The sequence below is a fragment of the Geotrypetes seraphini genome, chromosome 9 (assembly GCF_902459505.1).
Source record: "Geotrypetes seraphini chromosome 9, aGeoSer1.1, whole genome shotgun sequence".
Lineage (NCBI taxonomy): Eukaryota > Metazoa > Chordata > Amphibia > Gymnophiona > Dermophiidae > Geotrypetes > Geotrypetes seraphini.
In genome coordinates, this window is record NC_047092.1 from 150,307,954 (window position 1) to 150,324,414 (window position 16,461).

The window sequence follows — 16,461 nt, forward strand, 5'->3', positions numbered from 1 at the left end:
AGACCCTCAATATTAGTGGGGGTTAGGGGCTGAGCCGGCCAGCTAATATTGAAATATCACGGATAACTTTCAGGGCCGGCTCTGAGCCCTCCCCCCCTCGTCCTGGACCATCCCCAGACCTTACCTTATAGCGGCAGAGAGATCCCTTGCCGCAATAAGTATAGCGGCCGCGTCTACTTACAATGTAGACCAGCATTTTGTTGGCCTACATTGTAAGCGTCTCTTCCTCTACTAGGGAGACGCGTAGGGCCGCCTAGGTTCGCCTAAGGCCCTTAGGCGAGCTTAAGCGTCTTGCGGACCTCCCTAGGCTCCCGGAGGCGCCTTCAATATAGGTGGCCTGCTTGGGGAGCATTTTTTTTTTTAAACGTGCATCCCGATTGGCTGATTAGACAGCTGTAGGATGCCTACAGCTGCCTAAAATCGGGATGCACTTTGTAGAATCAGGGCCTCAGTGCTGGCACTGGTTTTTTAGGTACACTGACTGCTGGCACTCCAACCAAGCACTCCCCTCCCCCCAAAGCAAAGCAAGATCACTCCCTGACCCCAACCAAGCACACCACCTTCACCCAAATCAATGCAAGATTACTCCCTGCCCCCATCCCCAGCACACCCTTCCCCCAAAACAAAGCAAGATTGCTCCCTGCCCCCTACCAACCACACCCCTCCCTTCAAAGCAAAGCAAGATCATTCCCTGACCCCAACCAAGCACCCCCCCTCCCCCCAAAGCAATGCAAGACCACTTCCTGCCCCCTTCCCCAGTACACCCCTCCCCCCAAAGCAATGCAAGATCATTCCTTGCCCCCTACCAAGCACACCCCTCCCCCCAAAGCAAAGCAAGATCGCTCCCTGGCCCCCTCCCCAGCACACCCCCTTCACTCAAACCAATGCAAGATTGGTCACTGCTCCCCCAGAACACCCCCTTCCTCCAAACCAAAGCAAAATCACTCCCTACCCCAAGCACACAGGTTTTGGCTTATCTGAGAAGTCTCCCATTTTCTGAAGCAGCTCTAGAAGGGTCCGACACAGGCTCCTTGTAGCGAGAGGGAAACTGCCGCACGCAAACCGCCGCAGGCTCCTTAGTCAGCTGGAAGAAACATTCACACGCAAACCGCCCTGGGTGCTAGAATCGATATGTAGACTTAGGCATTTCTTTCTTTCTGTATGTCTGTCTTTCTTTCTCCCTGCCCTCTTTTTTTCTATCTGTCTTTCTTTCTGTCTCTCTCCCTGCCCCCTGTCTGTCTTTCTTTCTGTCTCTCTCCCGCTGTCTTTCTTTCTGTCTCTCTCCCTGCCCCCTGTCTTTCTTTCTTTCTGTCTCTCTCCCGCTGTCTTTCTTTCTTTCTGTCTCTCTCCCGGCCCCCTGTCTGTCTTTCTTTCTTTCTGTCTCTCTCCCGCTGTCTTTCTTTCTTTCTTTCTCTCTCTCTCTCCTTGGCCACTGTCTGTCTGTCTTTCTCTCTACTTGGCGGCTGTCTATCTGTTTTTCTTTCTTTCTGTCTCTCTCCTTGGCCTCTGTCTGTCTTGTCTTTCTCTCTCATTGGTCGCTATGTCTGTCTTTCTTTCTGTCTGTCTCTCTCCCTGCCCCTGTCTGTCTGTCTTTCTTTCTGTCTCTCTCCCTGCCCCTGTCTGTCTTTCTTTCTTTCTTTCTGTCTCTCTCTCTCTCCTTAACCGCTGTCTGTCTGTCTTTCTCTCTCCTTGGCCGCTGTCTGTCTGTTTTTCTTTCTTTCTGTCTCTCTCCTTGGCTGCTCTCTTTCTTTCTGTCTCTCTCCTTTGCCGCTGTCTGTCTGTCTTTCTCTCTCATTGGCCACTATGTCTGTCTTTCTTTCTGTTTGTCTCTCTCCCTGCCTGTCTGTCTGTCTGTCTTTGTTTCTCGTGTGCTGAGACGCTACAGCTCCAGCTCCCTTCTCCCACCTACCTTGTAAAAATGAAGCAGCTCTGGCAGGGTCCAACGTAGGCTTGCAAACCGCCGCAGGCTCCTTAGTCAGCTGAAGGAAGCTGGAGGAAACCGCCGCACGCACTGCAAACTGCCGCAAACCGCCACAGGCTCCACCGCCGCACACGTCGCAAACCTCTACTGCGCATGTGTGTCATGGAAACACAAATCACAGAGGCAGGGATCACGGAGTTTGAAGTGCGCATGCGTCCTAAGGGTTTTATTATGATAAATAGTGTTGAAAAAATAAAAGTGTAGAAATTTTTTTAAGATCCCTCATATATGCTTGAAACTGGTCTGTTATACCACATTTTTGTTCCCATGTTTGTTTTAACAAAGAATAAAGAATTTTTATATTTGGGGAGGTTAACCTGTGTGCTTTTGTTTTGAGATTGTAATTTATGGAGACTGATTTCTCTTCGGGGGGTTTTTTTTCTGGATACTGTTCCCAGGACAATGGATGAGAGATGGTACACTTTCTAACCCCCTCTATTACAAAGCTGCGCTAGTATTTTAAGCGCAGGCTGAGCCGGTAACAATGCCGATGCTCCTAGAATTCTTATGAGTGTTAGAGCTGTTACTGCCACGCTTCGCTTTTGTAAAATGGGGGTAAATAGCTTTGATTGTCTCTTTTTCAACTTTGTTGAACAGCATAAATGATTTTAAACTTTTTTTTACAAACAACTAAAAGAAATCCCCCCAATCTAAATTTGGGCACATGAATAATTTAATTGAATAACGAGCCAATTAGTGCCAATAACTGGGATTCTAATAATTATTGGCACGAATCGGCATTAATTAAAATTTGCACACACATTTTTAGAAAGGAAGGTATAGCCTTGGGAGGAGCTTAGGCAGATTGGGGGGGGGGCATACATGCACCTGATGATTCCTACATCCTAGTGCCTCCAAATCTTAATTCTTTTTTTTATTTTAAATTCTTTATTGATTTTCAATTTGAGTACAAAGTGCAATAAATTTTACATACAATTAATATCATGAACAGCAAAATTTATTCCCCCCCGGATGTGTGTGCAAATCAAATAGGAAATAAAGGCATTATACAACTAGTCAGAGTTAACAAAATTCTTTAATGGACCTCATGTTATTTTAAATAGTTTATTATGACCCAATATTTCTGAATTCATTTTATAACATAGATATAAGGTTTCCCACCAAAAGGAAAAATTAAGCCTGTCCCAGTTTTTCCAATTTTTGGTAATCATTTGCATGGCAATCCCTGTCATAATGATAAAGAGTCTGCTTTTATATCTATCTAATGGAGGTTTAGCTTTCAACAATGTCCCACAGATGACCACAGATTGTCCCTTGATACTCAATTTCTGGAAATCAATATGGGGACAAATTAATATGATACTGGAAGCATCAAAGTGTTACAGTTGGAGAAATGTCAAAGGTGAAAGACTTTTTATATCTGAGAATGTACAAATGCTGAAACACACATTGAGTGTGGTCAGATGCTGTACCTTTCACAATGTTTATGGCCCTCATATAAACTGGAATCAGAAATTGGTTTTAACTTGGGCAAAGCTGAAGGCTTTTTTTTCTCTGGAGTATGTCACCACCAGTTGTTTATGCCTAAAACATTAGTTGCTCTCCAGAATGTGCCAATGGTTCCTTATGTTACCGTGAATATCTCTTCTTACATCCTACATGCGAATTCTGTTCATCGGGCAAGCCCCTCTTATCTATACTCTTCTCCTGTACTGCCAACTTCGGACTGCGTTCCTTTTCTCTTGCACCACACGCCTGGAACAACCTGCCCGAGTCATTACATCAAGCGTAGGCCCTGGCAGTATTCAAATCTAGGCTAAACGCCCTCTTCTTTGAGTTTGATTTATCTCTTGACTCCACTAGCTGGTAAAGCACACGTCTGCCTGAGAAACTCCCTAACCCTCTACTTGGCATGTTTATCCATCAATTAAATTGTAAGCTATACTGAGCAGGGACTGTCTCTTACATGTTTAATGTACAGCGTCGCTTATGTCTAACAGGGTTATAGAAATGATAAGCAATAATAGTAGTAAAATCTTAAAGTACATATATCCGGTGGTTTTCTTCTTTCCTGTATGGGATCTTCTTTATTACATTGTTAGGTCCTCTAATAAGCCTTCTCTAACATACATCATGGGATAGGTTTAGCAACAGAAGCTATCGGCCAAACTTACAGTTTGCTGATTGAAATCAGTATAATCAGAGGAGATTCTTCTCAAGCGTAGGAATTGCAAAAAGACAGATTATTTTTCAACGATTTGTTAAAACAGTTCATATAGCAAAAACACACAGTAAAAACTTTTTTAGGTATATTAAAAGCAAGAAGCCAGGAAAAGAATCTGTTAAACTTCTATACAACTGAGGGATAAAAGGGGCTTTCAGAAAAGACAAGGCCATAGCGAAGAGATTAAATAAATTCTTTGCTTTTGTCTTCACCGAGGAAGATGTGGAGGAGTTACCGGTGCCAGAAATAGTATTCAGTTCTGATGAATCAGAGAAATTCAAACAAATCTCTGTAACACTGGAAGATGTAATGAGCCTGGTCTGGATGGTATATTTCCCAGAATGCTGCTAGAATTGAAAAATTAACTTACAGATCTATTGTTAGTAATTTTTGTAATTTTTCTTTAAAGTCCAACATAGTACTGGAAGATTGGAGGGTGGCCAATGTGACACCGATTTTTTTTTAATTTTTTAAAATCTTTATTGATTTTCCAAACTTCAATAGTGCAATACACAAATGTATAACATATAATAAGTCAATAAAGCACATTCAACTTACAAATATACATACCTAACCATTTCCTCCCATTCACCCAATGATTATTCAATAAAACACATAAACATATATTTTCCCAATAACCTTACCCTTTTCAAATTAATAATACCCACCCATCCTCCCACCCACCCCAAGTGTAAATACTCAAAGATCAAAATTAGGACAGAAATAGCCCCCCTCTCCCACCCTTCCCTGGATGTGTATGAAAATAAACAAAAACTGACTCATAATAAAAGACCTACTATAGTAAAGTAATATAAGATGTCAACGGGCCCCAAACCAATTTAAATAAATTACTGTGCCTCAAACTATCGGCATTCAATTTTTCACACCTATAGCTGGAGCACAGATTTGCCCACCAGAAAGAGAAATTTAGACGATCAGAATTCTTCCAGTTTTGGGTAACCATCTGCATGGCTATTCCAGTCAAGATAAGGAAAAGACGGCATTTATATCGATCCATAGGGGGCTTTACATGTAGTAATGTTCCACATATGACCGCCTCATACGTCAGTGGAATTGATGATTTCAATATGTTGTTAATCTTACCCCATATTGACCTCCAAAAGCTAAGTATCAAAGGACAATAGAACAACAGATGATCCAGTGTCCCAATGTCTAGATGACAGTGCCAGCATCTATTATATTTAGAACTGTGTGACCTAACCGGGGTCCAGAAAGATCTATGTAACAGAAAATAAACAAGTTTGTCTCATAGATGCTGATGCTGTACATCTCAGCCTCCAAGTCTAAATACACGGTCATCGAGATGCAGAAATATACTGCTTTATCTCAATGCTCCAAATGTCACGAAGACCAGTTTTTGTTTTTTTATTCAAGAAATCAGATATTAATTTATACCACCTGGTGGCCTGATGTCCTATAAAATCTGTCTGGAAGCATAGGACCTGCAAGCTATAATGATTTTGAGATTCTGCCATTCAGGGAACCCACTCTAAATGGCCTGCTTCAACTGCAACCACTTAGCAATTCCAAATGTTTGTTGCAGTCGTGAAAACTCAAGCAATTTCCCATTTGACGTAACATCATCTAGTGCAGTGGTTCCCAACCCTGTCCTGGAGGAACACCAGGCCAATCGGGTTTTCAGGCTAGCCCTAATGAATATGCATGAAGCAAATTTGCATGCCTATTACTTCCATCATATGCAAATCTCTCTCATGCATATTCATTAGGGCTAGCCTGAAAACCCGATTGGCCTGGTGTTCCTCCAGGACAGGGTTGGGAATCACTGATCTAGTGTACATATACCTAATGATTTTTAAAAAGAGGTGATCCAGGAAAGGGCATGGAGGACCTCTCATATACTGACAGACTGAAAAAGCTAGGGCTTTTCTCCCTGGAAAAGCGGAGACTTAGAGGAGACATGATAGAAACCTTCAAGATCATGAAGGGCATAAAAAAAATAGACAGGGACAGATTTTTCAAATTATGGGGATCAACAAGTACAAGGGGGCACTCAGAGAAATTGAAAGGGGAGAGGTTTAGAACAAACGCCAGGAAGTTCTTTTTCACACAGAGGGTGGTGGATACATGGAACGCGCTACCGGAGGATGTGATAAACAGGAGCACGCTACAGGGGTTCAAAGAATCCTTGGATAGGTAACTGGAGGACAAAGGGATTGAGGGGTACAGATAAGAGTAGAGGTAGATTATAGGGATGGGATTAGAGATAAGTTATAAAATTAATCAGGGACCACTGTTCAGGCACTAGGCCTGATGGGCCGCCACGGGAGCAGACCGCTGAGCAAGATGGACCTCTGGTCTGACTCAGCGGGGGCAACTTCTTATGTTCTTATGAAATTATAGAGCGGTGAGTCTGACATCGGTGCTGGGCAAGGCAAAATGGTAGAAACTATTATAAAGAGCAAAATGACAGAACATATACAAGAGCATGGATTAATGAGAGAGCCAACATGGATTTGGGAAATCTTGCCTCACCAATCTGTTGTATTTCTTTGAAGGGGTGAATGATCCTGTGGATAAAGGTGAGCCGGTTGATATCTTGTATTTGAAATTTCAAAAGGCATTTGACAAAGTATCTCATGAAAGACTTCTGAGAAAATTAGAGTCATGGGATAGGCGGTAATGTCCTATTATGGATTAAAAACTGGTTGAAAAAAGTAAGTAGGTTTAAATGGTCAATATTCTCAATGGAGAAGGGTAAATAGTTCGGTTCCCTAAGGGTCTGTGTTGGGACCACTGCTTATTCCTAGGATAAGCAGCTTAAAATCTGTTTTACTACTTGTGATCTAGCTAGGTACTTGGGACAAGGGTTGGTCACTGTTGAAAACAGGATACTGGGTTTGATGGACCTTCAGTCTGTCTCAGTATAGCATTTCTTTTGTTCTTATGTAAGTATTGATTTTATTTAAAAAATTTCTAACCCGCTTAAACCTAAGCGGTTTACAAAATACAAACATAATCATAATCTGACATACAAAACATTTAAAATAAGCAGCACATAATTTATCTAGCATTCACCTCAGCCAGTTACATAATCATCAGTTAAAAGCTTCCATAAACAAAGTTGTTTTCCATACCTTCTTGAATTTCTGAACAACAGGGAGCAACCTTAATGGTCCAGTCAAATTATTCCATAATGATACACCTGCCACTAAAATTACAGATGCTCTTGTATTCACATACGGCCTCTTTTACAAAGCCGTGCTAGTGGCTGCCGTGCGGAAGCAGCCCCGAAGCCCTAATATACATGAGATCTTTTTGCATGCACTGCTTTCATTGTATGCTAATAGATCTCATGCATATTTATTGGGGAAATCCTGGAAACCCGACTGGATTGCAGCTGAGGACCGACTTTGACACCTGTGATTTAGAGGAAGCCCACTGATAAGAATGCCTACTTGCATTGCAGGTGGCTCAAAATGTGGTGGCGTGTTTGATACATGGTGGAAGCAGATTTGAACACATAAATGGCTTCACTGGTTACCTGTCAAATTCCGTATTGTCTTTCAAGTTCTAGTATTGATCTTTAAAGTCATTCATTATAAGAACCCTTGGTATTTGACGCAAGTAATGAGTCTATATCCTCCTTAATCAAAAGTTCCAAATAATTTCATGGACATCGTATTACATTTTAAAAGACAAGTATCCTTGTCATCAGCAGCAGATGAATCCAGACAAGTGGGTTGTGTCCATCTACCAGCAGGCAGAGATAGAGAGCACCAAGCTGGGCGCCATCATACGAGGGATGGAATGCTCACTAGTAAGCCAGCATTCTCTATCTCTGCAGGTGACTAGATGGTTTTTCAGCTCCTGATTTCATCTCCTTAGTGTAGCCAGAGCGATAGCTTGGACCGGTCTGGCTTGGCTCCCGTTTCAGCTTTGCTGACTCAGTTGAGCAAGGGGTTTAATAATGGTGCCAGTTCCCTACCCATTCCCGATGGCCACATTTGCCTTGATCCCGAACTCCTTGCTCCATCCTCACTGAAAATGAAAGAAAAACCCAGAGTGCAGTGTACTGGAGGCAAGGCCAGACACAAAGAGTGGATATTTTGTATGCTTGGTGCTGTTTCAGCCAGTGTGTGGAGTACTACATGTTTTTGCATCTGTCCCTAAGGCTTAAAAAAATTAAAATGAATTGAGTACCTGTAGAGTTCTCCTTCTTCTCTTTACCTCTGTTGTCCTCGCAGTTGTGGATTAGGGCCTGGAGATGGTGAAATTGTCATTCAGGAAGCCTGTTGCCTTCAGCGTGCTGCTTCCATGGTGATGGGCTGGCTCTTAGAGAGGTTTGCTGTGACATTAATTTCCCACAGCTGTGCTCCAATCTTGAAGCAAGGCTCCAGGGTTTCTCCCTGTGCTGTAGGGACAGCCCTGTTTACACTTCTGGTATGTTGCGTCAAGGCCCTTCTAGCGCTTTTTGCAGTCGGGCTGCATATGGGAAGTGGTTCCTGCATGGATGGCGATTGGTGCACCTTTTTTCTTGGCAATGGCAGACATTTCTGGCATTCGCAGGAACTCCATTTTATTATCCTTTGAAGCCGAAACCTGGTTTTGGCTGGCAGGGGGACAGGAAGGGGGTGTTTGCGCTGGAGGGGTAATTTGGCTCATTTTCAGGACCAAGCCTGTCTGAGGTTACCGTTCTTTAGGGAATATCAGATTGGTCTCAGGAAGGGGCCCTCAGTGGATTTCCCTGGTTAGGCCACCAGTCTACCTGCTGGACTGGAGGGACCATCGGTCTATCCCAGAATAGCTATATTTAGAGTCAGCTTGCTTTGTTGTTCTAGTGGGAGCCCTTGGGGTGACTTTATTAATAAGAACATTGTGACTTGTGAAGAAGCCTATCCTTCTCCCTCTTTTGTTAACTCCTAGAGGAGGGCATAGCAGGAGCTCACCACAGGAGCTATTTTTGGTGGACTCTGTGAGTGTAGTTGCGCCTACAAGTTTGAATAGCTCTCTCCACTTAGTCCTCTTATGGAGAACTATTGTGGTTCCCGCAGAGGATTCCTGTCAAATCCCTCAATTTGTGCTGGCACGTGAATGCAAGGGAACCTTTTCAGGTTCAAGTTGCTCAACAGGTAAGGCTCCAGCTATTTTATGCCTGCTGCTAGATTTCATACAAGATTTCTTAATATGTTTACTACCCCTTTGTCTATCCCTAGTCTATATAGATGGTAATTGGGGATCAGCTTGTGGGGGCCAGTTTGTGACTCCAGTCGGGTGGTTAAGCCAGCCCCTGTATTCCTCTGGCTGTGGGGTAGGATACTGTTAACAGCAAGTATCCAGTAGGACATGGAGGTGTTTATTAGGCATTCATCTCGCTTCGGTGCCAAACTTAGCCGGTTGTATGCACATCCTTGCCAAAAATAAAACCTCATTAAAAAATTATAGACAGACACAAAAAGAAAAGGAATATATAGCACAATAATTTAAATCAATCATAACCATGTAATCTATGATACACAAGGGAAAAACATAACTATTAGACTACTGTCAAAAATATGTAAATTTGGGCTTGCTGTTAAGTAATTTAAAACTCAGATTCACAACACAGATTATTCATTTAAGATTAACCTACAGAAAAACTTACCTAAATAGATATGATGGCAATTTTAAATTTCTGAACAGAGGTCCTAATTTTGTATAAGAACCACCTGAACAGAAGGCAGCTAGATAGAACATTGACTTACTGTACCAAGGTTAAGTGGTCAGGCATTTAGTCTGCAGCCTTGCAAAACTATCAGAGGAAATTACACATAATTGATCTTTTTTTTTCCGTGAGGCCACATCCATCCACACACTGTTCAGAGTGACAACGGTAATGAATGCACATGCTGTTGGCTCTCCTCGTAGGCAAATATGCAACTACTCCTTTGTACACAGGATTCTCATTTCTCCACAGAGCCACCGTTTCAAGTTGCTCCTCTGATGAGATGGATGCATTTACCATCAGCTCCTGAGAAGCTGCTCCATGCGTTGTGCACTACAGGCAAGGCTAACTCCAGCATCTCAAGGAAGTTAATCCACCTACTGGAAAGAAATTTCACTGTCCTGAACAAGGATAGTTCCTGCTCCTACCCACAATATTTTCTTCTTTTTGCCAACTTTGAAATCAGTTATTATCCAACATACAAAAAAGGGGATAATTTACCTATATGATAATCCTGTCTATGGGATATTAACTATATACATAGCACACAAAAAAATCCCGCTGACCACTCCTATTAATACAGAGTGTTTTTCTAAACTTTTACTATTGTCTTTTGTGCTCATAGATTGAATCTCAACAGAAGCGACCATACTGTAAAAATACTAGTGGTTGATATAATGCTATAGTCAAAAATGCAGTGATTAGAAGCATTATATCAACTACTAGTATTTTTACTGTAGGGTCGCATCTGTTGAGATTCAATCTATGAGCCCAAAAGACAAAAGGGAAATTTTAGCAAAACAGTCTGTATTAATAAGAATGTTGAAACCAGTAGCAAATTAAAAACCAGATCAGATCCACTAAGTAACGCCACATTTCTTCCTAGGGAGATATCTTGGATCTACCATCACAACTATTTTTAAGTTAGGTTATATTGATGATCTTAACCATTTTTTGTTTAATGAATTCAATGCATATTAATTCTCTGTGCAATGAAAACTGAAATCCTTTATTGTTCTGAACAGATAATCATCAGAGAGCCAAGCAAATCTTCACAGCTTCAGGGAGAAAGAGGTAAAGCAGCTGAAGAAATTCTGGACAGTCAGTATTAGGAGGATTTGTTCCCATATGGGTGGATGTAGTAAGTTTTTATATTCTGTTATTTCTTCAAGTTTCATTTATTGAATTCTTTGGCTGAATTTAAAGGTAGATTTGAAACAGATTGTGTCATGTTCCATAAAATAAGATAGTATCTGATTGGCTAATTATACACGTCTCCCTCCGTATTCACGGTTTCAACAATCGCAATTTTGATTATTCGTGATTTTTGGCATGCTGGCTCCTCCCCCAAATTACGCCATCCGCTAAAAATTTTGGCATTTTCAAAGTAGCAGCTACCATTTTCCATTCATCAGAGAGCTGCAAGAGATATGTCTTTAAATCCCTATCGTCACATAAAGAAAAAAATACAGTACCTAGAAACATCTCAGCCCTCCGCCACCATAACCTTGACTCTAGACAAAGTCCAGTTAAGAAGTTTAAGCATCGTATTACCTGTAGTCTCTGCACGGGGGGAGGGAAGAGAACAGAAAACTCAATATTACGCCAAGTTGCTAGGCGACCCAACTTAGAGGAGCCGTGTGCAAGGCAGGAAGGAAAGCCAATTGGCAGCCACGACTCAGCCAAAAAGAGGGTGACAGCCTGACCGTTGCGTTCTCTATTAGCCAATGACAACAAAGGGAGGAACAAATGGGCGTTACGTCTCGTGCAGCTTTTTTTTTTTTTGTTAGCCGCCATTTCCTCTGTGTAGAGAGAAGTACAGTAGAGACGCAAAGTTATTCATGGTTTTTCTGTATTCGCGTGTGTTAGTTACATATTTGGAACTGGTCAAGGCTTTGGTCTTCACTGTCACATCTTGAGGGCTGTCATGTTTTCAGGATATCCCTAATGAATATGCATGAGAGACATTTACATGCTTACTACTTGAATTGTATGCAGATCTATGATACATATTTATTAGGGGTATCCTGAAAACATAACCTGTTTGAGACCCTTGAGAACTGAGTGAAAACAAAGTGGTTAAACTTTATCTCAGCTGAGGCAATGGGCACAACCTCATAGAGCAACAACTAAAAATGAAATGGATCAAAAGCTGTTTAAAGCTCAGTAGAAAGATTAAAAATGAAGTAACCATTTCTGTTAAGAACAGGGGGAAAATAATATGGGGCTAATTTTCAAAGCACTTAGATGTACAAAGTTCCATAGGTTACTATATAAGTCTAAGGGCTCCTTTTATCAAGCTGCGCATAATATCGCCCGCTAAACCGCCGGACGCGCTAGCCGCTACCGCCTCCTCATGAGCAGGCAGTAGTTTTTAGCCAGCACATGGTTAACGCGTGATGAAAAGTCGCGCGCGTTAACCCCGCTAGCGTGTATTGATAAAAGGAGCCCTAAGTGCTTTGAAAATATGCCTCCAAATATACTAGTAGCAGTGCAGTGTCTGTTAGGCAGCGATCAGAGAGAGAGAGAGATACTATGAAGGCATCAACATTTTCCCATCGATGTCCACCTCTCTGTCCTGTGCATGAAAGCTTTGGGAGTCACTGGACCTATTAGCATTTACCTTAGAAAATAGAGAGAGAAGGTGGATAAGTACCTGATAGATGCCACGGATCAAGAGGATTTAGCATACATCTTTAAGGTCACTGAAGCAGAAAAACTATGTTATGTCATTTTCCACATAAGTACCACTTTCCTGAGTGGTAGCAGGAGGTGTTCAGTAACTGGTTGCTTTTTATTAAACGATCTCTGATATGGGGTGAAGTCGAGAGTGTAGGATGCTCTGCATCAAGAGCTTCAGCATAATTCATGGACTAATGCAATGAAGAAGAGCTTGGCTTCATTTAAGACAGGACTTTCCACATGAAAGTGTGCAGAGCTATTAAGGAGAGATTGTCTCTGTCTTCTGTAAGTTCCCCATGTTTGTATGGGCTCTTGTGTAATTGTAAATTACCTTGAACCTTTATAGGCATAGAGCGATCCACAAATCCTAGATTAGATTAGATCCTCTATTGGCAAGAATTTAAATTGGCTGAAAGGGTAGCAACTGGAAGCAAAATTGAGCTACCTTACCCCTGAGATGATGTCAGTGTACCTGAAAATAACAGGGATGATACGGAGTATGGGTTGAAGAGGTAGAGAAAATCATGCTAGAAATTAGCATATAGCACAGTTTATTAGGCTATTTGTACAAGTGATTGAATTCTAGAAGCCCTGTGGCTAGAAACTAGTTTAGATAGCCTTGCCTTCTCAGATCTGTTTTGATTTAATTTTGCTTTTAGCTTTATCTTTTCTGGGGTTTATGTATTTAATGATCTCTTTTTTTTTCTTTTTATCATTTTTTATATAGGTGCTTTAGCTAGATTGTGAGACAGTTGGACAATTAAGGAAATTTTACAAGTACCTAATATTTGTTTGTGAACCTTCGAAGAGACATTGGCAGTATACAAATAAAAATTGTATTGTATTGTAATCCTTTGGTTGTGAGCAGGGAAGTTAGGTGATGAGAGAGATTTTTATTGCTTTCTTAAAGTTGAAGAGTCCTTCAAGGGATCTGATCTGTGGGGGTAGTCGATTCCAGTGGCTCGGTATGAAGTGGGAGTAGGAATGTCGTTTGCAGTTGAAGGGCACGACCAAGGGATGTTTTGAGGCATATTTCATTCTTCTAGTACAGAACAATGATATTATTACATTACTATAAAGTTTAGTAAAGCCCTAAACTAGAGAGTTGCGCGGGGACAGAAATCCCACCCGTCCCCGTGAGGAATCCCTCCGTCCCCACCCCGTCCCCGTGAGGAATCCCTCCGTCCCCACCCGTCCCCGCGAGGAATCCCCTCCGTCCCCACCCGTCCCCGCGAGGAATCCCCTCTGTCACCATCCTTCCCTATAAACTTCAGAAATAGTTATTTTATTTAATTATGCTACTGAATTAAAGGCTCTGGTAGAGACCCATTTACAAATAAGCAAAGAGACTTTATTAATTTGGAAATATTAATTGGGAAGAATACATACTTTGTACCCACAAACTGTCAGCTGAGGACTTCCTTTGCAGTTGGCCTGGGGTCCCTTTTGCCAAGCTTGGCAGGCAGCAGTAGCGTCCCTGAGTCACAGATGCTGGCACCTCAGTGGCTCATGGATGCTGCCATCGACTGCTGCGCTTGGTGGAGGGGAGTTCTGACCATCTCTAGAGGAGGTCCTCTGCTGGCGGTGCTTGGGGATCCCCACCAGTCGCAGCAAGGGCCAACAAGTACTTCAACACTGTAGAAATAAAACCAGAAATGCATTTCCTTTTCTTTTGAACACAAAATAAAGATATCTGCCATATACATTTCCCAAGGCAGATGACTCTATGCAATGTCACCTCGATAACAAAATACAAAAATAGACAAATACACCCCCTCCCTTTTTACTAAACCACAATAGTAGGTTTTAGCACAGGGAGTTACGCTGAATGCCTCGCGCTGCTCTCAATGCTCATAGGCTCCCTGCGCTAAAAAATGATATTGCGGTTTAGTAAAAGGGAGCCATAGTGCAAAATATAGACAGCAGATATAAATTCTGAAAACAGACACATTTTGATCACTAAATTGAAAATAAAATCATTTTTCCTACCTTTGCTGTTTGGTGATTTCATGAGTCTCTGGTTGCACTTTCTTCTTCTGACTGTGCATCCAATCTTTCTTCCTTTCTTTCAGCCTCCTGTATGTTTCCTCTCCTCCAGACCTCATTCTCTCCCCCAACTTTTTCTTTCTGTCTCCCTGTTCCCCCTTCTTTCTATCTCCCTGTCTGCCCCCTTTCTTTCTTTCTCCGTGCCCTCCCCCAAGCCACTCGGTTTGCTGCCACCGCCATCGGGGAATAGCCCCCAAGCCACCGCTGTCCCAAGCTTTCCCTGCAGAAGCGTCGCGCTGACCAGCATTCCGCTCCCTGACGTCAATTCTGACGTAGGAGAGGAAGTTCCGGGCCAACAAGGCATTTCTCCTCATTCAATCCAGGCTGAGCCCCATCTCTCCTTGATCCAGCATTTCCCTTCTGTGTTTGTCAGAATTACCATTCCACCTATTTTCCAGCATCACCCTTCTTTGTGTCCATCTCACCTATATCCCTATCTCACCACTTTTTCAGAATCTTCATTTGTCTCTGTCCTTGTCTTTACCCCATGTTCACCATTTGCCCTTTCAATGTCTTTATCTCCCCCCCCCACACTTTTTCAGCATTACTTCTATGTCTCTATTTCACCTCCTCTTCATGTCCCCTCTGTATCTCTATCCTTATTCAGTAGATCCTGCTTACTCTTTCTCTTCTTTGTGTCACTATCTCCATTTTCAGCTTTCCCCCCTTTTCCTTTGTTACTGCACCCGGTAGCCAGAATCTTTCCACCCTCCCTCCACTCCGGCCCAGCCCAGTATGAAATATTTCCTTTTGTTTCCCTCCCCTCTCTCTTTCTCTCTCTCTTCTCCTCCCTCACCCACGAGTCCTGCATCTGGCCCTCTCCCTTCTACCTGCACCTGGCAACACCCTCCTGCTCCGCGGCTCTCTTCAGCAACTCGTCAGCAGCGGTGATCAAGACAAGCTGCCGACATCGAGGCCTTCCCTCTACGAGTCCCACCTTTGTGGAAAAAGGAAGTTGAAACAAGCGGGACTCGCAGAGGGTAGGCCCTGACGTCAGAAGCTTGTGTCGATCATTGCTGAAGAGAGCCGCGGAGCAGGGGGTGTGGCCGGAAGCAGATAGAAGGGAGATAGGAAGGCTGTAGAAGCTCCGGAGCATGACACCGACCCCGGCCAGGATGATTTCTTTTTCAGGCTGCTGCTGCTGCTGCCGCTACCACCCCCCACCCGAAATGACAAAAACAGCCTAATGCCCGCGTCGGCGTCTTTGACGTCGGGGAGAGGAAGGCTGATAGGCCCGGTAGATCGGGACGGCAACACGAGTCTATCACGGAGCCCGGGATGGGCTCTGCGATCGACTCATGTTGCCTTCCTGAACTACCGGTTGATCGTGATCGACGTGTTGGGCACCCCTGACTTAGAGCCATAGCGCACGAGAGAGACTCCCACGGGGATGAAAACAGCCTACCTAAATTCTGGCGATGCAGGCATGCAGCTTACAAGTCCGGCGTCGCGGCGGGAAATAGCCATGCTGAGCAGTGAGCTCAGCACGTACACAGATGAAAGCCTTGCTTGCTGATTGGTTCGGCGGCACGGTGGGGCGGTGTAGGCTGTTTTCATCCCCGTGGGAGTCCCGTGGGCTAGGGGGCGTCCCCGTGGGAGTCCCGTGGATCAGGGGGCATCCCCGTGGGAGTCCCGTGGGCCAGGGGGCGTCCCCGTGGGAGTCCCTGGAGTCCCGTGGGCCAAGGGGGGAACCCGCGGGATCCCCGCGATCCCCGTTCCCGTGCAGACCTCTACCCCAAACCCCAAGCTTCATAGGAAGCTATTTTATTATTTATTTATTAGAATGTAGCTCAAGATGAGTTACATTCAGGTCCCCAGAGGGCTTACAATCTTACCTGAGGAAATGGAGGGTTAAGTGACTTGCCCAAAATCACAAGGAGCAGC

General features: G+C 43.4%; 1 protein-coding gene across 25 annotated transcripts in view; it reads left to right on the forward strand.

The window, feature by feature from the left end:
• Positions 1–16,461, forward strand: part of ZBTB38 (zinc finger and BTB domain containing 38) — a 130,882-nt gene that overhangs the window by 43,990 nt on the left and 70,431 nt on the right. For 11 of the 25 annotated variants that reach the window (XM_033958498.1, XM_033958510.1, XM_033958524.1 and 8 more), the window contains one exon: positions 10,875–10,923. The exons of 3 other annotated variants lie outside the window; for them this stretch is intronic. In XM_033958498.1, the coding sequence (XP_033814389.1) occupies positions 10,875–10,923 (49 nt within the window). Of the gene's footprint in view, positions 1–10,874; positions 10,991–16,461 lie in introns of all 25 variants that reach the window. 11 more of the 25 variants (XM_033958507.1, XM_033958504.1, XM_033958512.1 and 8 more) reach the window with 1 other exon arrangement.